Genomic DNA, 23,017 nt, shown 5'->3' with positions numbered 1-23,017 from the left:
GTTTCTTCTTCATGCAGACAACTATTTACAAGTATATTAAAACGCACCATAAGGAATAAAAATTCAAGTAACAATTAGTAGGAATTTTTATTAGGAGTTTTTTAGTCGATGGAGCTCGTGTTCCTTACTATAACTTTCAATATAGTGGTCCTTTTTTTATTTAATCTTATGCTTAAACACAATATGAAGAAACAAAGTCTGTTGGACTGTAATTTGTGTTTGTTTTATTTCAAGGACTTAAACATAAAAATATGAAAAACCGAGGACTTCAAGCTATGACAACTCAACTGGACCAAGGCACTTTGTGCAAGTAAGGGTAGCAAAGCAAATAGGATAAATAAGAGGGTGTTTAAACTTTAAAGGAGAGAAGATTCTTACATGATTATGGTTCCGGATCCAAGCAAAACATTTTTGCTTTTGCTGATGCTCGAGGGAACTGCATAACCTCTTTAGCAATGTCATATCTTTTTTGAACATCAGAAGCTCTACTTGGTTTAATGGTAAACTTCTGGAGAGAAGGGGAATGAGCAAGAAGAAGCTTTATAAAAAGCAGTTCCGGTTTTGATCCTTTTAAACATGTCATCTCAACAATTTTCAACTGATCCAATGTAGAGTCCAAGCAGTTTGGGGATTCTGAAACAACATAAAAATGCAACCACAGTTTAGCTCCAAACTCTTGTATTATATATACTTTGAACACTTTTCACTTTACCATATCAAAGTGCCTAACAAACAGTTTTTCTAGATTAGGTGAGTTTCAAAGAAAACAAATAACAGCATGAAGTTGATTCAAATCACCAAGTTGAATATCCAGCAACCACGATTGCTTTAAACTACTAATCGCACCTGGAAGCAATTTTGGAATCTTTTCTTCAATCAAAAACTGTGAGATGAAAGTAAGATTTTAACTTAGGGAAAATAACACAAAAGAAACTATGTTTTCACTTTCTTTATTTTGATTTTGAAAGTGCAAAGTTTTTTGTTTTAAATCGAACATCACATTTTCCAATTTTATTCAATGGCACAAAAGACACTAGTTTTCACGTTTTTCGATTTTGACACTGCATTTTCATTTTTGTTTTGTGTTTTTCGATTTTTTGACGATTTTGAGATCGCATTTTCTAACCCAAGATGGCAAACCTGGTACCCCGGGTGCTTTTTGTGCCATTTCTCTTTAACTTACCCAATAAACTCCAGTTAAGGAAGAGCGAAGGTTAAGCATAAAAGGTTTTCCTTTATATCATACCTTAAGAAAAAGACTGTTGATATAAAAGTATTCAACTTTGGACAAGTTACTCAACATTGTGGCAAAATTCATTTTTTCAACTCCTACAAAATCTTGTACGGGTTTCTCAAAAGCAATAGAAACCAAAAAAAGGCACGGACTATCCAATAACCGGAGCAACATGGCATCAGGACAAGCATGGACAATCAATTGCTGCAGTTTTGTAGCCTTAATGTTGAAATTGTAAACATTTGTGCATTTAATCAGGCACAACTTCTTAAGCCGTGGTAGGTTGACCTTAGTTCGATACAAGCTAGGCCCAAAATCAATATCCTCCAGACGGAGTTCTTCAAGATTGAGAAATCCTTCAAACTCAAGTGGTGGCGTAAAGCAACATTTGTGTAGTTTCAACTTTGTCAATTCTAGACAACAAAACATATACGAAGGAAGTTCATAACGGCGATTCGAATTGGTAAGGAGGAGTTCATTGACACTGTTTCTTGATAAGAATAGCACCCAATGATCAACTTCTTCAAAGCTATCAAGAAACATATTTGGTATATGGATATGAAATTTCAAGATAGGACCCTTGTGAAAGAACAAGACTTTGTTTATGATCCTTATAAACCCATTACGACCAAAAGCTCCATTTTTTGCAAACTTTTTAGAGAACTGCTCATGAAAAACAAGTGCTGTCATTTTGGTCCATTTGTACCTCCATTTTTTTGATAAAATGCTTGTGCTTACAGCCTCTTCAAGCGGGATCCGCTCTAAGATTGAGTGTATCAAGTGTTCAGGCAAGTTACTGATTCTATCTTCTTTAGCACAAGTTACAAGCCCCACTCTATAATTCTCTGTCATTAGATTCAGAAAAGAAAAAAAATGGGATTAAGTTATTTCAAAGAAAAGGAAGGCATCAAAAAATTCAACAACTTAACATTTCTAATACTCATCTTAAATTTTCTTTTTAGGTGTGGTAACATAACTCATGATATAGAAGCTGTATTGTTTGCAATTCTTATAATTTAATGGTTGTAAGAGTGTCCAACCTAGAGCAATATCAGCTATTTGCCTATCCAAAAGGAATATAGTGATGGAATATGTGACAACCGTCAAATTTCGGTCAAGTCAAAGTCAAACAAAGTCAAAAAGTCAAACCGGTCAACTCCAATAACCCTTGTATGTTAGGGTTTACGTTATGTAATCACTGTACAATTTGCTATTTTAATGAGAAAACATCATTTGGAAAATTCATGTGTTTGATTTTCCTTAGCCTTAACAGTGCTAAACAACGAACCAAAGCGATAAAACACTATTGCACAATCATCGGGATTGTGTAGGACACTAAATCATGGCTTAACGGGGTTTACGGACCTTGCGTTTCAAAGCCAAACACTCAAAAAGGTCTCAAAAGAACTCTCTCTCAATCTCTTTCACTCAATCTCTCTCTATTAGAAATCTCTCCCAAATCTCTCTCAAAAGTTCCTTTAACTTTTTGTAATCATTCGGGTCATCACGACCCGTAACCGGGTCAAAAACCACTTGAAACGGGGTAAAAACGGGTAAAATAGCCTTAAGGACCCAAAACCGAAGCTTCAGGACCGAAGCCTCGCATCCGAAGTGCTCAGGACCGAAGCCTCGGACCGAAGCCTCAGGACCGAAGCCTCAGGTCCGAAGCCTCAGGTCCGAACCTCGGCCCAGGACCGAGCAACTTCGCAGATTCAGCTTTTTTTCCCGGTTTTCGACTACGACTTCGTTTTAACTCCGTTTTTCATTATTTTAACGTGGGATTTTCACCCAAAACTTTATTTTATAAACTAAGGCCCCAAAATATATAAATCTCCAGGGTTTTTATAAAATATATTAAAAGAATTAGTGGTTGAACTAATTATTGAGGGAATATTTGCTTTTCCTTAATTTATGGCAAAAGCAAACCACCACCACCTCACTCTATGATTAGCCACTCTTTCCCACTACCCCTTGTCTCCTTAGTGGACCTTTACACCCAATCTCCAGCTCTTCCCACGTTCTAAGAGCTGGAGGATTGATCCTCTCTCCTCATTCTCCATAAAGTTCTTTCATTATACACTTAGCAACCAAGAACACTCTCCAAAATTCTCTCATCTTTTCTCTCAACTTCAAGAACTTCAAGGCTTTCTCCAGGGATTTCTTTTAGTCAATTAGTAAGTATCTTCATCATTCACATAATTATTAAACTCCATTCTACTCAAATCATTGATATCTTACACAAGTTCCATCTTATTCGGTGTTAGATTCTCGAATCATCAAGACATCTTCTTAGTGTTCTTGGGTTGAACACTTCCTTTCTCTCACTTTCATCTACTGAAACCACATAAGGTGAGTTCATACCCCTACATTTACATGTTTTTCTTAAGTTTTAAGGGGGGAATACAAGTAAAATCATCAAGAACACAATTAAACTTTTTCTAACAGATTACATCAGAAAAGATGGACTTTAATCACGGACTGTTTTGGTCAACTTAAATATTTTAGTTTTCAAAACTGTTCCAGGTGCAAGTAGTTCAAACTCTTAGCTTTAAAATGGCTACTTGCACATCTCCATATGATTTTTCTACAATGTATGGTGATTTTTACAAAACTGCCTATCATTTCAGAGGCAAACCCGGACCAGTCTGTGATTACGAACATTTTCACCTCTGTTAGAGATCACTAAAAATCATGATAAAATTTACGAACAAACTAGACTCATATTCCAAACTCTCAAAATTTGCGGATTTGGATTTAGAGCTTTGATGATTTTTGTATAAATTTTCTAAGAACAGTAACAGAAACTGTTTTCAACGAAAAGTTGCTGTTAATTTCATTTCACCTTGTAACATGTTGAGCAAGGTGTATATCTTTATGTGATTATATGTTATTGCAATATATGACATTTTATCTTAATATTTAGACACACATCAGTTTACAAATGGATTTGGACATATAAAATATAAAGAATAACAAGTGATTATAATCAAAGTACAACCGATACATTCAAACATTTAATAAACTATTTTGAATATAGTTTGCATACATTACTAATTACTACCCTTGGTTGATAAACTATAATAGGTATAGTTTATGATACATTACATAACACATACACTTAAAAAGGGTACATTTATACAAAGGATATTTTCATTAAGCAAGGTACGGCCATACAGTACCAAGTTTTCATAACACGTAATTCCGTTAATGACTTTGTGAGACATTTACTTCAAATTACCATTAAGTCCTGTATTATAACCAGAGTCTCCTTGAGGGAGAGCGTGATACTTGTGTATAGATCTATATTGGGTTTGACAAAACCCACACCTAAACTGCATGCAACAGTTAGACCGATAGGTCTGGGGTGACAAATGTCATAACATTTCCGACGCCTGAAGAACGTCGTTTTAGGCAACCTTGGTCATAGTATGGTTATAATAAACTCACATAAAGTATTAATAAACATTGGAATTTACGGGAACTTCATTAAAATTTAACGAGTTTATGTCGATTTAAACTTGCATTGTTTTACTATAAATATGACAAATTACTTGTACATTTCGGTCTTTGGGTTTTTAAGACTACATTTACACATTAAGGAAAATATTGGATTTTCTAACACAAATACTACTTTTACAAACGAAAGGCTTTTAATAATACCAAACAAAAGCTTATGAACTCACCAACCTTTGTGTTGACACTTTTTCAAACAACTTGTATTCTCAGGAAATCATTAAACAGGTAATCAAGTGCTTTTGAGGATGGGACGCTAAGGCGTCTACTATTTCATATTTTGTCAACATATTGTAATTGATTCGTAAACATGTAATTCATACAATGATGTAACTTTTTCAATTATATATATGTTGGTTGTGTTTGCTTGAATTACTATTACAATTGTTGTTATGATACTATACATGAAGTCCTCCACCCCCGGACGTTTCCGCCATCCTTGGTTTGGGGGTGTGACAGATTGGTATCAGAGCACAGTTTATAGTGAATTAAGTATATCAAACCACATAAGATATACAAACTATAAACACAATTGGGACTAATAGTCTCCGGGTTGTGCATTTTTCAAATAAATATACTTTTAGAAAATAAATGATTTTCTTGATTAAAGTATACATACATACATTACATGCTCGCATGGTATCATAACTAGCGAAAACATAAAGCAAAAGAAGAAGAGTTGAACATTTTGAGTATGCCTTAGTATATGTGGATTAAGTCTGGGAAGGATATAGCCTGATCAACTATATCTGTCCGGGAATTGACTTGCATATACCGGGGGATGGTCAGGATGGGCAACAAATCTAACAAACCTAATAACACGATACTTTAAGAACTCAAAACTAAACATTTACAAATACTATAGGAGTATTTTGTGTTACTATAATAAATTATCTGAGAATTAAATAGGTCTTTATTTATAGATCAATAGCTGCTAAGTGGATGTGCTAAGGTCATATGTAACTAAGATGCTATAGACTTAGAATTTATGTATCTTTGTTTCACTTCCTGTCCTTGTTTGGTTGTGGTCTTGGAGTTAGGGTCATCTATTCGAAGGACTATTATATCTTAATCACATATGACTGGTATGCACTTTGCAACTAATGAAGTAACCGATAAAGATCTTTTTAAAACATAAATATATTAATTATGTCCCGACTAAATTAGTATGTGTGAAACTTTTACAAACGGTCATATACTTGGAAACAAGGAAACTCAAATAAAATATTTTATACTTTCATTTTACCTCATAACCCAATGTATTGGGTCAATTAAAAGTATAAAATCGTATGTATCGTAAACATACCGGAAAACAACGTAATAATATACTTTATGTATAAAAGATTTCTCTTCCTATAAATATACTTTTACTAAAAGTACATTGGTTTACGACTTATGACAGAACCATGCCGCCAAGGAGAAGACCAAGACCTTCCAGCAACACAGCAACACCTCCTCCGCCGCTGCCTCCACAGTTTGATCATGCGATGTTCCAGGCTGCAGTAACAGCAGCCGTAGCGGCCGCAATATCGCAGATAGGGACAAACGGAGCTGGTGGTTCTGGATCGGGTGCTACAAACTCTAACCACGGAGACAGTACGTGGCGTGCAAGAGAGTGTTCCTACAAAGACTTCACCAATGGCAAACCCGACAACTTCAATGGGAGCGGGGGAGTCATCACTTTAATGCAATGGTTTGAAAAGACCGAACTAGTCTTTCAGGTGTGCTCTTGCCCCGAAGCGAGCAAAGTTAAGTTCGTAGCCTTCACTTTCACCGGCCGGGCCCTTACTTGGTGGAACTGCCGGATTAATTCACTTACTCTCGAAGTGTCTAGCTCCATAACCTGGGCAGAACTAAAAACGTTGATGATGAAGGAGTACTGCCCGAGAGGTGAAATTCAAAAGCTGGAACAAGAACTTTGGAACCTCAGGATGATGGGCTCTGACCTTGAAACCTACACCACCCGATTCAATGAATTGGCTCTCCTCTGCCTAACAATGGTTACTCCGGAGGAGAAAAAGGTGGAGCGATACCTTTGGGGACTGTCTCTCCAAGTGCAAAGTAGTGTCCTGGCTTCAAGGCCAACTACTTTTGACAGTGCCAGGGAGCTGGCACAACAACTTGTTGACCACCGAGCCGGTCATAATACTACAACCACCACCACTGATCAATCAAAAGGGGGAAACAACAAAAGGAAGTTCTGGAACGAAAAGAAGAGCCAACCAGCACAGGACCCCGCTAAGAAGCAACAAATTGTTGCTGTCCATGCTGCCACTAATGCTGCCACTACTGCTACCACTCCAGCACCACCGAAGCCATATGCTGGAACCCTACCTAAGTGCAACAAGTGCAACTTTCACCACAATGGTGCTTGTAGGGAGATGCACTGTAACAACTGCGACAGGAAGGGGCACACTGCTCGTTTCTGTAAAGCGCCGGCTCGACCAATCAACCAAGTCGCCAGTACGGGGGCAACCCGAACCTGCTACAACTGTGGAGACGCAGGTCACTTCAAAAGAAACTGCCCCAAAGCACAAGCCCCTAATGCTGGTGGAGTAGGAAGAGTCCTGGCAATAGGACATGGGGAAGCAGTCGAGGATCCCACAGTGGTTACCGGTACGTTTCTCTTAAATAACTCTTATGCATGCGTACTATTCGATAGTGGAGCGGAGAGGAGTTTCGTGAGCCACCAATATAAACAATTACTTGAACAAAATCCCCAATCACTAAAGGATACTTATGTAGTAGAAATGGCAAATGGGAAAGTAGAACGCACTAGCGATATATACTCAGAGTGTACTCTCACTCTAGGCAACCATACATTTAAAATTGACCTGATGCCGGTCACCATAAAAAGCTTCGACGTAATCATCGGGATGGATTGGTTAGTTCCTCACCGTGCCGACATTCTATGTTACGAAAGGGCCGTTCGCCTCAATCTACCAAATGACGAAACCCTTCTCATCTATGGTGACAAACCTAGTGCGAATTTACAAATCATCTCATGCATCAAAGCCCAAAAGTATCTCTGGAAGGAGTACCATGCCTTCTTAGCCCACATAGTAGACTAGAAACAGGACGTGAAAGACATCAAAGACATCCCCGAAGTGTGTAACTTCCCGGATGTGTTCCCAGAAGATCTTCCTGGTGTACCACTCGCACGACAAGTCGATTTCAGAATTGACTTAATACCCGGAGCTACCCCCGTAGCCAGAGCTCCATACCGCCTCGCACCAACAAAAATGCAAGAGTTGTCCAGTCAGTTGAACGAGCTTTTGAGCAAAGGGTTCATCAGACCAAGCTTCTCACCTTGGGGAGCACCAGTCCTTTTTGTAAAAAAGAAGGACGGATCCTTTCGCATGTGCATCGACTATCGGGAACTAAACAAACTCACCATCAAGAACCGATATCCTCTACCCCGAATCGACGACCTTTTCGACCAACTCCAAGGAGCAAATTTCTTCTCAAAGATCGACCTAAGGTCAGGTTACCATCAGCTACGAGTTCAAGAAGAAGATATTCCCAAAACTGCATTCAGAACTCGCTATGGGCACTACGAGTTTGTGGTGATGTCCTTCGGTTTAACAAACGCACCTGCGGTATTCATGGACCTAATGAATAGAGTGTGTCGACCCTACCTAGACAAGTTTGTAATCGTATTCATCGACGATATCTTGATCTACTCGCGAAGCGAAGAAGAGCATCGCCTACATCTACGCGAAGTGCTAGAGACACTAAGAGCGGAGAAGCTTTATGCTAAGTTCTCTAAGTGTGAATTCTGGATTAGAGAAGTGGATTTCCTTGGACATGTGGTAAGTGAGAAAGGCATACATGTGGATCCCTCCAAGATCAAGGCAATCGAGAATTGGTCAGCACCCAAGACGCCAACCGAAATTCGACAATTCCTTGGGCTTGCTGGCTACTACCGAAGATTTATACAAAACTTCTCCAAGATTGCGAAACCACTCACCACCTTGACGCAGAAAGGTGTGATATTCAAGTGGGAAAATAAGCAAGAAACTGCTTTCCAAACGTTAAAACAAGCCCTATGCAGCGCACCGATCTTGTCTCTCCCAGAGGGAACCGAGGACTTCGTAGTGTACTGTGATGCTTCGAATCAAGGCCTCGGATGTGTGCTCATGCAGAGAGGGAAGGTTATCGCGTATGCATCAAGACAGCTTAAGACGCACGAGGTTAATTATACTACGCACGTCCTGGAATTAGGAGCAGTGGTATTCGCTTTGAAGATCTGGAGACACTACCTCTACGGCACGAAATGCACTATCTTTACTGATCACAAAAGTCTTCAGCATATCCTAAATCAGAAAGAGCTCAACATGCGACAATGGAGATGGGTAGAGTTGCTGAATGACTACGAGTGCGAAATTTGTTATCATCCGGGCAAGGCCAATGTAGTGGCCGATGCTCTAAGCAGGAAGGAGTACTCGGGCCGCCGAGTAAAATCCTTAACAATGACAATCCATTCCCACCTGACCATACAAATCAAGGAAGCTCAACTGGAAGCTTTGAAACCAGAAAAGGTGGCAGGAGAGACATTAAGGGGAATGGATAAAAACTTAGAAGTCAAGGATGATGGAGCACGTTATATCATGAACCGGATTTGGAAACCGAAGTTCGGTGGACTCCGAGATGTCGTCATGAATGAAGCACACAAGACTCGATACTCCATCCATCCCGGGTCGGATAAGATGTATCTGGACCTCAAGAAATTATACTGGTGGCCGAACATGAAAGCTGAGATTGCTACCTATGTGAGCAAGTGCCTGACTTGCGCCAAGGTCAAAATCGAATACCAGAAACCATCCGGGCTATTACAACAGCCGGATATACCTGAGTGGAAGTGGGAACGAATAACCATGGACTTCATAACCAAGCTGCCTAAGACATCGGGCGGGCTTGACACCATATGGGTAATCGTAGACATATTGACCAAATCAGCACACTTCCTACCGATAAAAGAAACCGACAAGATGGAGAAGCTGACTAGAACGTACATCAGAGAGATTGTACGACTCCATGGTGTGCTGATATCCATTATCTCCGATAGAGATAGTAGATTTACCTCACTGTTTTGGCAGTCTCTACAAAAATCATTGGGAACTAGGCTTGACATGAGTACGGCCTACCACCCACAAACCGACGGACAGAGCGAACGAACCATTCAAACGTTGGAAGACATGTTAAGAGCTTGTGTGATAGACTTCGGTAAATCATGGGATACCCATCTACCGCTTATCGAATTCTCCTACAATAACAACTATCATACTAGCATCAAAGTCGCTCCATTCGAAGCTCTTTACGGTCGCAAATGCAGATCACCCCTGTGTTGGGCTGAGGTGGGGGATACACAGCTAACTAGAGGGCAAGTCTCTAATAGCACCCTCACTGGCCCTGAAATCATAAGGGAAACCACAGAAAAGATCGTTCAATTTCGAGAAAGACTGAAAGCGTCTCGCGATCGGCAAAAGAGTTACGCAGACAAACGACGCAAACCCTTGGAATTCCAGGTGGGTGATCGAGTACTACTAAAAGTTTCCCCTTGGAAAGGGAGGATACGATTCGGCAAACGCGGGAAACTAAATCCAAGGTACATCGGGCCATTCGAAATCCTTGCTAGGATTGGGCCAGTAGCATACAAACTTCGATTACCTCAGGAACTCGACAAAGTACATCCCACATTTCACGTATCGAACCTAAAGAAGTGTTTGTCTGATGAGACACTCGTAATACCACTCGACGAAATCGAAGTTAACGAAAATCTCCACTTCGTGGAGGAACCAGTCGAAATCATGGATCGGGAAGTCAAACGAACGAAACAAAGTCGTATTCCCATCGTGAAGGTCCGTTGGAACGCTAAATGAGGACCCGAATTCACCTGGGAACGCGAGGATCAGATGAAACAAAAGTATCCACATCTCTTCCCAAACTCTTGAAATCCCAGTCAAAATGAAAATTTCGGGACGAAATTCCTTCTAACGGGGGGATGATGTGACAATCGTCAAATTTCGGTCAAGGTAAAGTCAAACAAAGTCAAAAAGTCAAACCGGTCAACTCCAATAACCCTTGTATGTTAGGGTTTACGTTATGTAATCACTGTACAATTCGCTATTTTAATGAGAAAACATCATTTGGAAAATTCATGTGTTTGATTTTCCTTAGCCTTAACAGTGCTAAACAACGAACCAAAGCGATAAAACACTATTGCATAATCATCGGGATTGTGTAGGACACTAAATCATGGCTTAACGGGGTTTATGGACCTTGCGTTTCAAAGCCAAACACTCAAAAAGGTCTCAAAAGAACTCTCTCTCAATCTCTTTCACTCAATCTCTCTCTATTAGAAATCTCTCCCAAATCTCTCTCAAAAGTTCCTTTAACTTTTTGTAATCATTCGGGTCATCACGACCCTTAACCGGGTCAAAAACCACTTGAAACGGGGTAAAAACGGGTAAAATAGCCTTAAGGACCCAAAACCGAAGCTTCAGGACCGAAGCCTCGCATCCGAAGTGCTCAGGACCGAAGCCTCGGACCGAAGCCTCAGGTCCGAAGCCTCAGGTCCGAACCTCGGCCCAGGACCGAGCAACTTCGCAGATTCAGCTTTTTTTCCCGGTTTTCGACTACGACTTCGTTTTAACTCCGTTTTTCATTATTTTAACGTGGGATTTTCACCCAAAACTTTATTTTATAAACTAAGGCCCCAAAATATATAAATCTCCAGGGTTTTTATAAAATATATTAAAAGAATTAGTGGTTGAACTAATTATTGAGGGAATATTTGCTTTTCCTTAATTTATGGCAAAAGCAAACCACCACCACCTCACTCTATGATTAGCCACTCTTTCCCACTACCCCTTGTCTCCTTAGTGGACCTTTACACCCAATCTCCAGCTCTTCCCACGTTCTAAGAGCTGGAGGATTGATCCTCTCTCCTCATTCTCCATAAAGTTCTTTCATTATACACTTAGCAACCAAGAACACTCTCCAAAATTCTCTCATCTTTTCTCTCAACTTCAAGAACTTCAAGGCTTTCTCCAGGGATTTCTTTTAGTCAATTAGTAAGTATCTTCATCATTCACATAATTATTAAACTCCATTCTACTAAAATCATTGATATCTTACACAAGTTCCATCTTATTCGGTGTTAGATTCTCGAATCATCAAGACATCTTCTTAGTGTTCTTGGGTTGAACACTTCCTTTCTCTCACTTTCATCTACTGAAACCACATAAGGTGAGTTCATAACCCTACATTTACATGTTTTTTTAAGTTTTAAGGGGGGAATACAAGTAAAATCATCAAGAACACAATTAAACTTTTTCTAACAGATTACATCAGAAAAGATGGACTTTAATCACGGACTGTTTTGGTCAACTTAAATATTTTAGTTTTCAAAACTGTTCCAGGTGCAGGTAGCTCAAACTCTTAGCTTTAAAATGGCTACTTGCACATCTCCATATGATTTTTCTACAATTTACGGTGATTTTTACAAAACTGCCTGTCATTTCAGAGGCCAACCCGGACTAGTCTGTGATTATGAACATTTTCACCTCTGTTAGAGATCACTAAAAATCATGATAAAATTTACGAACAAACTAGACTCATATTCCAAACTCTCAAAATTTGCGGATTTGGATTTAGAGCTTTGATGATTTTTCTATAAATTTTCTAAGAACAGTAACAGAAACTGTTTTCAACGAAAAGTTGCTGTTAATTTCATTTCACCTTGTAACATGTTGAGCAAGGTGTATATCTTTATGTGATTATATGTTATTGCAATATATGACATTTTATCTTAATATTTAGACACACATCAGTTTACAAATGGATTTGGACATATAAAATATAAAGAATAACAAGTGATTATAATCAAAGTACAACCGATACATTCAAACATTTAATAAACTATTTTGAATATAGTTTGCATACATTACTACGTACTACCCTTGGTTGATAAACTATAATAGGTATAGTTTATGATACATTACATAACACATACACTTAAAAAGGGTACATTTATACAAAGGATATTTTCATTAAGCAAGGTACGGCCATACAGTACCAAGTTTTCATAACACGTAATTCCGTTAATGACTTTGTGAGACATTTACTTCAAATTACCATTAAGTCTTGTATTGTAACCAGAGTCTCCTTGAGGGAGAGCTTGATACTTGTGTATAGATCTATATTGGGTTTGACAAACCCTCACCTAAACTGCATGCAACAGTTAGACCGATAGGTCTGGGGTGACAAATATCATAACATTTCCGACGCCTGAAGAACGTCCTTTTAGGCAACCTTGGTCATAGTATGGTTATAATAAACTCACATAAAGTATTAATAAACATTGGAATTTACGGGACTTCATTAAAATTTAACGAGTTTATGTCGATTTAAACTTGCATTGTTTTACTATAAATATGACAAATTACTTGTACATTTCGGTCTTTGGGTTTTTAAGACTACATTTACACATTAAGGAAAATATTGGATTTTCTAACACAAATACTACTTTTACAAACGAAAGGCTTTTAATAATACCAAACAAAAGCTTATGAACTCATCAACCTTTGTGTTGACACTTTTTCAAACAACTTGTATTCTCAGGAAATCATTAAACAGGTAATCAAGTGCTTTTGAGGATGGGACGCTAAGGCGTCTACTATTTCATATTTTCTCAACATATTGTAATTGATTCGTAAACATGTAATTCATACAATGATGTAACTTTTTCAATTATATATATGTTGGTTGTGTTTGCTTGAATTATTATTACAATTGTTGTTATGATACTATACATGAAGTCCTCCACCCCCGGACGTTTCCGCCATCCTTGGTTTGGGGGTGTGACAGAATATGCCAAACAAGCTGACCTCGGACACCTGTGTGTGAAAAAGTGTGACTCATGGAACGAAACCATACAGGGGTTATCCTCTCTATTGGTTTATTGCATTTGACAGGGATACAATTTCTCTAGTTGCATCAATGGCTTCCCCTGGCAAAACCCAACTTAAAACAACTTACATCACCACATAATATACCCTTCATACTTGCAAAAACTAGATTATAGCCTTCATATTCAAACTAATGTAATAAATATTCGGAAAATCGGTTCCTGATTTCTGTTTTCCAGTGGACACGTGATGATTGACAACGACTACCCAAAAGAGGGTTTACATTTCCTAACGGAATGAGCAAAAGAAATCCTAAACGAAATCTCTTTCGCACAGGACTTTCGATGAATTAAAAACATGTAAGTTTATGAAGTAGAAACTTACCCATCATACTAATGGAGAAAATGTCGAAGTATTAGAGTCTTAGGGTTTACATTTCTGGTTTGGCTTGGGTATCATATTTATCACCAGAGGGTGCGTGTCCCCTCATTTTTTCCGCGTCACCTTCCTGGGGCCTTCCTTTCCCTCATCAAAATTAGGGGTGTTCAAAAATACCCGCATACGAAAAATCCGATCCAAAATAATCCGAAATTTCGGATACCCGAATTTACGGATATCCGGTATTTCGGATTCGGATTCAGATACGGATAGTCATATTCTAAATTTTCGCATATTTCGGATATCCAATATGCGAAATATTTAATTTTACAATTATTTTTTTATCTCAAAAAGGAATATTCGGGAAGAGTTCGGCATTTGTGTATTTGTTTATTAAATTTAATCGGGCATGTTTCACTGCTAATTACGTTTTTTTTTAACTTTTGGTTAGTAAGTTTATTTTATGTTTTTTTCCAGTGAAATGTATCTATAATTCCATGTCATGTTTCTGCCAAGTTGAGTACATTAGATTTTAATGATAAACAAATATGAATATTTAAAAAATGAAATTAAATAGTGCCAACCTTTTAACCTTGAAAAGTATCTAATGCAATGAAGTAATGTTACTCTGTCTACCTTTTAATGTGTGAAATATATTGATTATATATTTTTTGTTTGATTTGTTTAACTGTTTTGTGCTAACGTAAATTCATATCATAAGTAATAAATTAATATATTTCACTTCCTGTGTTAATTAGTATGATCAAGAGAAATTTTTTTTTATTTACGAACCTTAAATGAACTAAATGAAGTGAAAAATATTTGATTTATATGCTTCATTTTGTAATCCAACATATTTTTGAAGGGTCAAAATTTTCGGATATCTGGTTTAATATCAAAATCCGTATCCGAAATTTCGGATATCCGAAATTTCGGATACGGATTCGGATGTCAATAAGTACTATCCGAAATTTTCGGATATCCAAAATTTCGGATATCCGGTTTTGAACACCCCTAATCAAAAAGCCTTTCCCTCATCAAAAGAGAGTTTGCGGAAACTTCTTTTACTTTTTGTTTTATGTTTTCTTTTTTAATAAAGTTAATGTCACACCCCCGAACCAGATGGCGGAAACGTCTGGGGGCTCGTGTGACTAACAATTGAATAATCATCACAATGAATATACATGACACATAACACATTCATCACCAACATTACATATAACAACCATCATTGTTCACATCAAGTACATTGTTATAAATTACATGAATTCAAAGTATTAATTGTACGATGAGTGATGTTACACAAAATAAATCCATACATACTTGAAAATATTCCTGCTTAACGATTACCTGAGAATACAAGTTATTATGAAAACGGTCAACATATATAATGTTGGTGAGTTCATAAGTATGTTTGAGTAAAAGTCTTTGTATGTTTCGTAAAAACCCAAAAAATCCGATATTTTCTGTAAAATGTCTGAAAATGATGTGAAAATCAAGTATAAATGCATGTGTGAATTTCATAGTTGTAATGTATATGAATGTAGTTTAAATTTCTTTGTATTGTTAGTAAATGATAATTGTATATTAATATTTCCCCCAGAAAATCCGATATTTTCTGATTTATAATAATGTCGAGGTTCTTGTATCGTTAAATAAGTTATTTTGTATTGACACAATCGAAGGGTTAATCTTCGAAATGTTAAATTGGTATTGAATCTCTATATGAGCCGTTATAATCATACATGATAATGACTAGGTTGCCTGTCTTGACATTTTTCCAAATGGCGGTATTTGCCCAAGGTTTTGTCGCCCTAGACTGGCCTAGTCTAGCTGTAGCGAGCAACTAAGGCGTGGGGGGTCACCCCGTATAGATCTATACACAAACTCTCACTATCCCTCCAGGAGACTCTGATTATAACTACAAGCTACGACTGTACACTCAAGGTGCCAACCGACACGTCTCACTAGATTCTTAACCTTTCGTACTATGTTTAATGTTTACATGTATGTTATGCGTTATCCATCCAAAGGTACATTTATAAGTATACAAAGTTCAATAGTTATGTAAAGGTATAGTTACAATCTACTAAGCATGTGAAATTCAGTCCAAGCCCAATTAGCATGTAAATGGATCACAAAGGCCCAATAACATGTAAGTGGGTAATTTGGGCCCAATAGGCATGTAAATGGACCACAAAGGCCCAACAAACATGTGACCCATAACTTAGACCCATAACTTAGACCCAAATTAACATGAAAATGGGTCGCAAGGCCCAATAAACACGTCATGGAAGATATTGAGCTCAATATACACTTGAATGGGCCCTTAAGGCCCAATGGCCTTGTAAGATGAATATTAGGCCCAATAAAATTATTATCGATGCATTTCGTCCATTCGTATTGTTTCGTTGTTTATTTTAGGTCGTGGTTTACCAAAATTATTATAAAAAGTCTCCTTTTTTCATAAAACAACATTTTTGGTCAAAAGCCTCAAATTTTCAATTAAGGCCCAAAGTTTTGTAAAAATGACACTTTAGTCCATAATTTGTAAAAATTTTCAATTTTGTCCCAAATGTCTAGAAATTCACGGTTTTAGTCCAAAAATATATATTTTGACGTTTAAGGCCCAACTTTACAGAAAAGTGCATTTTCAGCCCCTTGTTTGTATAAATTTACAGTTTCGGCCCAATTTTAATAAAAGTTACATTTTTGGTCCAATTTGGAAATAAATGTTATTTTCACCCCTAAATTTGGTTTATTTACATTTATGCCTCAAATTTTTCTCAAATAACATTTTAGTCCCAAAAATTTCCCTTTTTCGCAATTTTGGGCCCAAAACCGTGAGGCCTAAAAGTTTGGCCCATTAAGCTAAAATTTACGTTTTTGGCTCTTTGGAAAGTATGTTTAACATAAAAATCCCTTTTTATACAAGTAGGACCTGTTTGATCCCTATAAAAACATAAATGTCGCTTTTTACCCCTATCTTTTGTTTTCTTGACAATTTTGACCCTTAACAAAGTTTTTGCCTTAAATTTTTGTATCTTAAAGATATAACACTTTTAACTTGATAGTTTGATGTATAAGGTGTCTTAGTTCATGGATCTTAACTCACTGTTACTTAAGAAGTCGTGATTTGCCAAGATCTAACATATTTTTACAACATAAACTAAGAAATCACACAAGACATGCATATAACACATAGATCTACACATTTTACTTGTATTCTCCCCCGAAAATCATTAAAAACCAAAAACAAGGGGGTATGAACTTACCTTTGCTTGATGTTTCGGTTTTTGAAGAAGAATAGAAAGAGATGAAGTGATTTTCGGCCCTAGCAAACTCCCTTGAGTAGTTTTCTAACTTAGGTGATTCTAATGAGTTAGAACATGAAAGGAGGTTATGTAAGAAGGAATTTTTAGCATTAAGATGGATAATATGTGTTTATATATAATAAACACTTACCAAGAAGTTGAAACCTTGAAGATTACTCTTGAAGCACGAGCAAAACTTTGAGATCTTTGATGAAAGAAGAGGATGATTTTAGAGATGTTTTGGAGAGAATTTTTGAGTGTGTGTGTGTGTGTTTAGCTCTCGGCCGAGATATCAAGAAGAGATGGGAGAGAAAGATGAGGTGACTTTGCATGGAAATATAAGAGACCATGCATTGTTACATGGTGAATAATATGGAGGTGGCACTTCCAAAGTCAACTCCCCCCCCATTTCATTTCTTTCTTTTTTTGTTAAATTGTGTTGGGCCGAGATTTTGGGCCAAGAAGGTAGGAATGGAATAGTTTGAGCCCATTAAACTTTAGTTAGGATTTTTGGAGCCTAATCATAAAATTTTCGGCCCATTGGGCCTTTAGGGTAGTTCACGGCCCAATAGTATAAAAGAAATGGTTATAAGGTCCATCAAGGTTAATTGGATTTGTTATGGCCCAATAAGGCCCATTAGGGTTAGAATGAATCATTCTAGGCCCAAATGGTCCAAAATATTATAGATTTGTGAATTGGATCCATTTAGAATCCAAATAGGGTTTCCAATCCCAAAATAGTTGAATTGAATACTTATTGGTCCATTAGGCCCAATAAGGAAATCCTAGTTCAATATGGATTCAAACCGGGATTCTTAGGGTTTTCAGACTCCTTGTTGAACATGAAAGGTGAATTTTAAATGAGCACTGAGTGATATTTACTTAGAGTATAAGTTTTACAATAGTTGAATGGTTACATAGGAGTAGAATTTCCTTGCTAAAATGCTAGTTGTGACATCATCCCCCCGTTAGAGGGAATTTCGTCCCAAAATTCTTTTGAAAACTAGGATTGTGAAGGAAAGAATAGGTGAGGGTACTTTTGCTTCATCTGTTCTTCACGTTCCCACGTGAATTTCGGTCCACGTTTTGCGCTCCATCGTACCTTCACAATCGGAATGCGACTTTGCTTTGTACGCTTCACTTCCCTATCCATAATCTCAACTGGTTCTTCATTGAACAGGAGATTCTATTTTATCTCAGTATCTTCCAAAGGAACAACAAGGGTTTCATATGATAGACACTTTTTCAGATTCGAGACGTGGAACACCAGGTGTACGTTGCTGAGCTCGGTGGGTAGCTGCAGCTTGTAAGCCACTGGACCAATTCGGGCAAGAATCTCGAACGGTCCAATGTATCGCGGGTTCAATTTTCCTTGTTTCCCAAAGCAAATCATTCCTTTCCAAGGATAGACCTTTAACAACACGCGATCCCCGACTTGAAATTCTAATGGCTTTCGCCGCTTGTCAACATAACTCTTTTGTCGGTCTCGCGATGCTTGAAGTCGAGCTTTGATTTGGACTATCTGTTCGGTCGTCTCACGGATGATTTCGGGTCCTGTAAGAGTACTGGCTGGTGATTGCCCTTTTGCTAGTTGAGTGTCACCCACCTCGGCCCAACATAGGGGCGATCTGCATTTCCGACCATAGAGTGCTTCGAAGGGAGAAACCTTGATGCTCGTGTGATAAATGTTCTTATAGGAGAATTCGATCAGAGGCAAGTGGGTATCCCATGACTTGCCGTAGTCAATCACGCAAGCTCGGAGCATATCCTCGAGTGTCTGGATGGTACGCTCACTCTGACCATCCGTCTGTGGGTGGTAGGCAGTGCTCATATCTAGCTGTGTTCTCATTCCCTTCTGAAGAGATTACCAGAATCTTGACGTGAATCTGCTATCTTGATCAGAGATAATAGATACTGGCACTCCATGGAGTCTCACAACCTCCTTGAGGTAGATTCGGGTCAGCTTTTCCATCTTGTAGGATTCTTTTATTGGCGGGAAATGAGTGGATTTTGTTAATCTACCGACGATTACCCAGATAACATCCAATCCGTCTGCTGTCTTTGGCAATTTGGTCACGAAGTCCATAGTAATCCTTTCCCATTTCCACTTGGGTATCACTGGTTGTTGCAGTAGTCCCGAGGGCTTTTGGTATTCCACTTTCACCTTGGCGCAAGTAAGACACTTGCCCACGAAAGTGGCTATCTCTGCCTTCATATTAGGCCACCAATATTGCTGCTTCATATCCAAATACATCTTATCTGACTCCGGATGAATAGAATACCGCATCTTGTGGGCTTCATGCATGATTACTTTTCTGAATCCCCTAACTTTGGGAACCTAGATTCTATTCATGAAGTAGTGAGTTCCATCGTCTTTGACTTCGAGCTCCTTCTCCATTCCACGTAGTGATTCACTAGCGATAATCTCCAGCTTCAATGCGTCCAATTGGGCTTCCTTGATCTGTGAGGCTAGATGAGATTGGATGGTGATTGATAGGGTCTTCACACGACGACTTGAATACTCCTTTCGACTTAGGGCATCGGCTACCACGTTAGCCTTACCTGGATGGTATTTAATCTCACACTCATAATCATTCAACAGTTAACCCATCTTCGTTGCCTCATGTTTAGTTCCTTTTGATTTAGAATGTGCTGGAGGCTCTTGTGGTCTGTAAAGATGGTACACTTGGTACCATATAGGTGGTGCCTCCAAAATTTTAAGGCGAAGACCACAGCCCCCAGTTCGAGATCATGCGTGGTATAATTTACTTCATGAGTTTTCAGTTGTCTGGATGCATAAGCAATTAGCTTCCTGCGTTGCATAAGGACACAACCTAAACCTTGATTTAAAGCATCATAGTAAACTATGAAGTCTTCGGTTCCCTCAGGTAAGGATAGTACTGGAGCACTACAGAGGGCTTGCTTCAAGGTTTGGAAGGCAATTTCTTGCTTCTCGGTCCAGTTGAAGGGTACGCCTTTCTGTGTCAATGTGGTGAGGGGTTTGGCTATCTTGGAAAAGTTCTGAATGAATCTTCGGTAGTAGCCTGCGAGATCCAAGAATTGGTGAAATTCTGTTGGCGTTGCCGGAATTGCCCAGTTTTCGATTGCTTTGATCTTGGAGGCGTCCACATGTATTCCTTCCTAACTGACTACATGGCCCAGAAAGTTTACACTGCGGAGCCAAAACTCCCACTTGGAGAGTTTCGCATACAACTTTTCAGTCCGCAGGGTTCTTAAAATCTGTCAGAGGTGTTGGCTATGATCTTCTTCGCTTCGAGAGTATACGAGAATATCATCGATGAAAACGATTACGAATTTATCAAGGAATGGGCGGCAGACTCGATGCATGAGGTCCATAAATGCAGCGGGGGCATTTGTTAGACCGAAGGGAATTACGACGAATTCGTAATGACTGTATCGAATTTGGAAAGCAGTCTTAGGAATGTCCTCATCTCGGACTTTGAGTTGATGATAACCAGATCTAAGATCTATCTTTGAAAAGTAACTAGCTCCTTGAAGCTGGTCAAATAGATCATCGATACGTGGAAGTGGATACCGGTTTTTGATGGTGAGCTTATTCAATTCCCTATAGTCGATGCACATCCTGAAGGATCCGTCTTTCTTTTTAAAGAAAAGAACCGGAGCTCCCCATGGCGAGAAGTTGGGTCTGATGAATCCTTTATTCAGGAGTTCGCTTAGTTGGCTTGATAATTCTCGCATTTCAGCAGGAGCCAACCTATAGGGTGATTTGACGATTGGAATGGCTCCAGGCACTAGGTCGATTCGGAATTCAATTTGTCATTATGGGGGTATTCCAGAAGATCTTCTGGAAACACATCCGAGAAATCACACGCCACTGGGATGTTGTGAATGCTCGCTTCCTCTTTGGTTTTATCCACCACATGAGCAAGGAATGTGTGGTTCTTCTTTTGTAGACATTTTTGTGCCTTGATACTTGAGATAAGGCGAAGGTTTGCGTCGGGTTTATCTCCGTAAATTATTAGGGTTTCGTGATTAGGAAGATGAAGGCGAACGACCTTCTCGTGACACATAATATCGACATGATGAGGGCTTAACCTATCCATGCCGATGATAACATCAAAACTCCTAATATTTACTGGCATGAAATTTATTTGGAAAGAGTGGTTGTTTAGTGTTAACGTACATCCTACATAGATATCTTTGGTTGTTTCTGTTTTCCCATTAGCCATTTCCACCGTAAAGGCTTTGTTGAGCTTCCGGGGTTGTTGATTTAGTAAGTGTTTGAATTTATTACTAACAAAACTTCGTTCCGACCCACTATCAAATAAGATGCATGCATACGAGTTGTTAAGTAGGAACATACCGGTGACAACGGCTGTGTCATGCACTGCTTCACCCTGACCCATTGTCAGCACTCTCCCTGCTGCCCCTGCCCCTTGATTGTTCGCGTTGGGGCAGTTTCGCCTGAAATGCCAGGTTTTCCCACATCCGTAACAGGTATAGCTGGCTACAGCATTGGTGTTGTTGTTATTGTTGTTGTTGTTGTTGTTTGTCATCTGGTTCGGTTGAAGCTGAGTCCTACAATACTTTGTTGTGTGGCCCTTCCGGTTGCACCTTGTGCAACTCATCTCTCTGCCCTCCCCGTGATGGTGGGAGTTGCATTTGCTACACTTGTGTAACAACGTAAATTTCAAAACAATTTTTCACTTTTAAATATGTAATTTCATTCATAAATATTCTCAAATCTCAATGTATCACATATCGAATCCATAAAAACACATCCCAAGATCATAATGTATAAAAACTCCAATAGTGTGTACTGATCATGTCGGCGCCTTCCCGCGATCCTCACTGGTACCTGAAACACATAACACAAAACACTGTAAGCATAAATGCTTAGTGAGTTCCCCAAAATACCATATATAACACATATTAGCCACTCGAGGCTATAACTCTGTGGGCCCTCTGGCCCTAACTCTGGTCCTAACTTTGTGGACCTTCCGGTCCTAACTCTGTAAACTCTGGAGTACATACAACATAATATCAAATAGAAACAATGCAGGGCAACACATCACATACATAATCTACGATATACTCTGTCACATAACTCTAATTACCACTCAAGGTAAAGTATAGTGAGAAGACTCACCTCGGGTGTCTCGAATAATCTCGCACACGAAAACACTGATCTAGCCCCCGCCTAATCACATAAACAGTACTCTCAAATAAATAATGGCTCTCAAAGCCTAGATTAAATCCATTCCTACAATCCCACAGAAGGGTAAAAGATCATTTTACCCCTCCCTGACCCAAAAGTCCAAATGTTGACCAAAACCGTAAAAGTCAACAGGAGGCAGTACGCGGCGCGTACCATCTCTGTACGCGGGGCGTACGCCGGCGATCCATAATCGGGGTCTCAACCCCTTACGTTGCGCGTTCTGAGAGTTACGCCCAGCGTAAGTCTCAGTTTCAGCCTTTCTTGGATTTTGGTCTTAAACGGTTAAGACATAAACTCAAACTCCAGATCTGACTTCTCTAAGACCACTTAATCCATAAAGTCGAGACCTTTAAGCCTTTGCATGGCTGAAAAGGTCCCTAATCACTCTAACACCTTTCCTTCTTCCTCATAAGGTCTAGATCTCATGCATGGCTCAATATTCACGTCCAAGATTGGATTTTTATGA

The 23,017-nt window shown here is 38.8% G+C and overlaps 1 protein-coding gene across 1 annotated transcript; it reads right to left on the bottom strand.

Moving 5' to 3' along the window:
- Positions 1-382: 382 nt before the first annotated feature.
- On the bottom strand, positions 383-2,086 carry LOC145122415 (F-box/FBD/LRR-repeat protein At1g13570-like). The gene is made up of 3 exons (XM_079058021.1): positions 1,247-2,086; positions 799-883; positions 383-633 (listed from the first exon to the last, which is right to left on the bottom strand). The coding sequence occupies exons 1-3, from the start codon at positions 2,084-2,086 to the stop codon at positions 383-385; spliced, it is 1,176 nt and encodes a 391-aa protein (XP_078914147.1).
- Between the last annotated feature and the right edge of the window lie 20,931 nt (positions 2,087-23,017).

The sequence above is a fragment of the Lactuca virosa genome, chromosome 1, assembly GCF_052849685.1.
Source record: "Lactuca virosa cultivar CGN04683 chromosome 1, Lactuca_virosa_CGN04683_v6, whole genome shotgun sequence".
NCBI lineage: Eukaryota > Viridiplantae > Streptophyta > Magnoliopsida > Asterales > Asteraceae > Lactuca > Lactuca virosa.
This window is presented reverse-complemented; position numbering and strand designations above follow the sequence as displayed.

What these genes read in the sequence shown, in the direction of transcription:
- LOC145122415 (XM_079058021.1), bottom strand. Translation starts at nt 2,086, where the DNA reads ATGACAGAGAATTATAGAGTGGGGCTTGTAACTTGTGCTAAAGAAGAT. An exon ending in TCAACAGTCTTTTTCTTAAG is followed by an intron (nt 884 to 1,246) that starts GTATGATATAAA and finishes TTCATCTCACAG; the next exon opens with TTTTTGATTGAAGAAAAGAT. An exon ending in GTTGCTGGATATTCAACTTG is followed by an intron (nt 634 to 798) that starts GTGATTTGAATC and finishes ATGTTGTTTCAG; the next exon opens with AATCCCCAAACTGCTTGGAC.